The 3,598-nt window shown below is 36.1% G+C and overlaps 1 protein-coding gene across 1 annotated transcript in view; it reads right to left on the bottom strand.

Moving 5' to 3' along the window:
* ACTR3 (ARP3 actin-related protein 3 homolog (yeast)) overlaps positions 1 to 3,598 on the bottom strand; it is a gene marked incomplete at its 5' end in the record, with an annotated part of 32,362 nt that overhangs the window by 10,548 nt on the left and 18,216 nt on the right. The window contains 2 exons of the mRNA XM_009577666.1: positions 875 to 985; positions 1,558 to 1,682. Coding sequence (XP_009575961.1) covers positions 875 to 985; positions 1,558 to 1,682 — 236 coding nt within the window. The remainder of the gene's footprint in view (positions 1 to 874; positions 986 to 1,557; positions 1,683 to 3,598) is intronic.

The raw sequence follows: 3,598 nt of genomic DNA, 5'->3' as shown, positions 1-3,598 counted from the left end.
TTCATTGCATCAACTATATAATAAGATGGTAAAGAAAGGAGAGAGCCAGACTCTTCAAAGCTGATAAGGACAAGAGGCCACGGAGACAAGCTGCAACATGGGAAATCCTAAGTAGGTATTAGGAGGAAAAAAGGTAACGTGAGGGTGGTTAAATATTGGGAAAGGGGCCCAGAGTTGTTATGGCATCTTGATCCTTGGAGATATTCAAAACTTGGCTGGAGACAGCCTTGAGCAACCGTATCTAATTAGACCTGCTTTGAGGAGACTGCATTAGACGTTCTTTAACAAGTATGGCCAACACCTCTAATCCCAAACTTGCTCTGTAAACAGACTAAAACAAATCACCTATTTCAATGGCCTTAAATAAAATACTAAGGAATAGTAGATGCTTCAGAATAACACTGACCTTAATTCAGATCTAATTTGCCCAAATATGACAATCAATCCTTCTGATTTCACAAAAAAAAAAAAAAAAAAACCACAGTCTAGACACAACATCCAGGTGGCACCATTGTAAAAACAAAATAATTGCAATTATGTCAAGTCAAAACATACAGGTACTTTTTTGCCTCAAAAATGTAAACATGGTTATTGAATTCAGTGGATAAGTGATAGAAAAAAAGGGATGGAGTAGACACAATTTGGAGGGAAATGAGAAGAGAACAGAAAAAAGTTTGCAGTTCGGACACTCTGACATCTTTAGAAAATTAAAGAACCTGGATGGGATAAGCCAGGTCAGGAAAGTTTCAAGTAATTTATAGTTACTTTAGTTTTCAAGATAAGTGTTTTCGTATTTAAGAATTATTACATAAGTCAGCACAAACATTCTTACTAGTCATATGCAATTTCGTAAGTAGGACATAATTTTACCTACCAAAAGAAAATAATGGTCCTCGGGTTCTGCCCTTAGATACTTAAAGATTACTTGCTCCATAAACCTCTCCATCAAGTCCCAGTCTTCAACTATACCATGGCGGATGGGCCACTGTTGCAGAAGAATATCAAAATATAATTGGAAACAAAAGAAAGGGGGGGGGGGAAGAAAAAAAAAAAACCCAACAGTGTTTTCAACTGCAGTAAAAGCATATGATCTACATATGCAAGAAACCTTGCATTAGGTTTTCCCTAGCCCAATCTGACACTTACTCGAAATTCAGATTCCAACCTTGAATAGCAGAGACAATACATTGCACTTTTCTCAGCACAACAGAATGGTGGCACTAGGATAAACCAAAGGTTCCCCCAGCCCAGCATCCTGACTCTTACATTGCTGATTCAAGATGTCAAGGAACATAAAAGAATGCAGTATTTCTGCTTAACACTCTCCCAGCTTTCCTTCACTTCAAAAGAAATATATATTCACATACTTTTTTGCAAATTCCCACAGGCTCCTGAAGGTCAACAAAACTAATACCAAACCTTATTTTCCATTAAAACAGAGTTAATATGAAAATAAGATTAAAATTAACCAAAAAGCATTCATAAGAAGCTGTTTACTGTATAGCTGATGCTTTCTAAAGAGTACTGGAAAATTATTTTAAACATTTCTTTTAATACCTTGGTTGCATACGTTGGTTTTTCTATTGCTTCATCCCCGATAAAGAAGTCTAAATCATCAACACCTTTCAAAACCCTCCTTTGTGCTTGATCGACCACTTTGGCGGATTCTTTGATAGCAATACCTTTAACAGAGAACACAAACCATATTGTAGATCATATATTCTGCATTAAAAACAAGAAAACCCCAATATTCAAGAACAGGAACAAACTGTATGTTTGATGAATTGTATTCATCCTTTGTTTCAGATATAAGCACAGAAAAGCTAAATAAAACACAGATAATTTGAATTCTAACCATAGATAAACATAATTAGGATTTACAAAGTAACACAATACAGATCTAAATACAGATTTAATTGTTAGACACTCAACATGCAATCAGAGAGATAAAATATAAAAAGAATCACTAAGGGTATCCCTATAGATCTCATTTTATTCAACAAGGGTGCTAATTTTCTGCACACTTTAATAATAATAAAAAAAGGAACGCAGTTGTAGAAGTTGTATAAAGAGCAAGAAAGAAAACATGTTGCCATTATATAAACGGATGTTTTACTTCACTTACACCAATTTGATTTCTGGACATGTTATGAAAATGAGATATGGCACACAAAAGGGACTTAATAGAAATTAAATAAGCAAAAAACATGTACAAAAGAAGGCAGGAAGGAAGACGTAGGAGAAAACTAAGGCATACAAAAAAAGAAAACTGGACAGAAATAAAAGGAGTATTTTTAAAAGGAAAGAAATTTGTACGGCCACATGATGCATCTTTAGATGCTTTAAAACAAATTTTCCACAAAGTCTGTGTTTAATTTCTTCCTTTAAATCCTACTCCTATCTTATCATTAGGAATAGGATGGAGAATTTCATTTAAGAAAGACTATAAATCTCTCCTTCACTTCAAGAAATAACTGGCAAAAGTTAAGAGCTTGTATTATCTTGGCAATTTATTCCTTCCAGGATAATTACTCATCATAAATAAAAAAGTTTTTATCAGAATACTGGCTAAGGCTAAACACAGGATCCTGGAAAGATGGACCAGTGATTAGATATCACAGGAACACAGATGTTCCCTTCCCTCATCTTTTGCATCAGCCCCCTGGCTACCAGGGTTGCAGTGCCAGCAATACCTGCTGTATTTTTTCAAGTCTTACTAATTGCCTTTAAACACAATCCTTTACACAAATGAGGAAATTCATATATATAAGAAGCATTAATATCAGCCTCAAATATTCAAAGGTCATGATACAATAGCTCTTTCAAAGGCAGAATTGTTTTCCTAATTCTCACCTTCAGTAAGAAGTTCTGTTTGCTCACAACTAAGATTAAAAAAAGAGTTATGAAAACAGCTGCTGCAGGCTCAAGCCCACCGGCGACAGGGCAGCACAGCTACAGGATTTGGAAATCAACAGCGTGCTAGGGTAAAGCACAGTTAGTTCACTAATGCTCCCCATCCTCTCCCTTCTTGTCCTATAAAGGGCAACAAAAGCAGAGCTGCGCCGCCGAAGTTAAATGTTGTGAAAGACTAAATAGGATAAAACAGAAGACGTTATTTTGAGCTCTTCAGGAAGAAAACTGAATCATACTGTAACTTCTGTAGCAGCTTACAGGAGAGCAGAGAGGAAGCAAAAGGCTGGAGGAAGCTGAAAAGCATGGCGGGGGTAGATAGGAAATAGAAGCTAAAATCGTGGGGAAGAAGATGTCACAAGGCCAGTGTTTGCTGCAAGTGAAAAGAAGAATCCTGCCACATATCTTTCAGGTCATTCTTACAGAACTCACACATTTTGGGAATTTTTTCTGTCCAGATATGTGTTATCTTCAAGAAGTTTCAAGTAAAATACCATTGCTTGCCACAGGATTATAGAAACTTTCAAGTCAAAGTGGTTTCACCCTGTTACAAGCCTAAAACAAGATGGGAGCTCTCATATTTTGCTGACGTTGAGGCTAGCCTGTTCAGTCCTGGTTTTGAAAGTCAGAAATGAGAAGGAAACGACCTGAATCAAGAATCATATCCTGAAAATACAAAAAATAAATC

This window comes from Fulmarus glacialis, unplaced genomic scaffold (genome assembly GCF_000690835.1).
Source record: "Fulmarus glacialis isolate BGI_N327 unplaced genomic scaffold, ASM69083v1 scaffold31105, whole genome shotgun sequence".
In the NCBI taxonomy this organism is placed as follows: domain Eukaryota; kingdom Metazoa; phylum Chordata; class Aves; order Procellariiformes; family Procellariidae; genus Fulmarus; species Fulmarus glacialis.
Note: the sequence above shows the minus strand (reverse complement) of the source record. Positions and strands in the feature narration are given on the sequence as shown.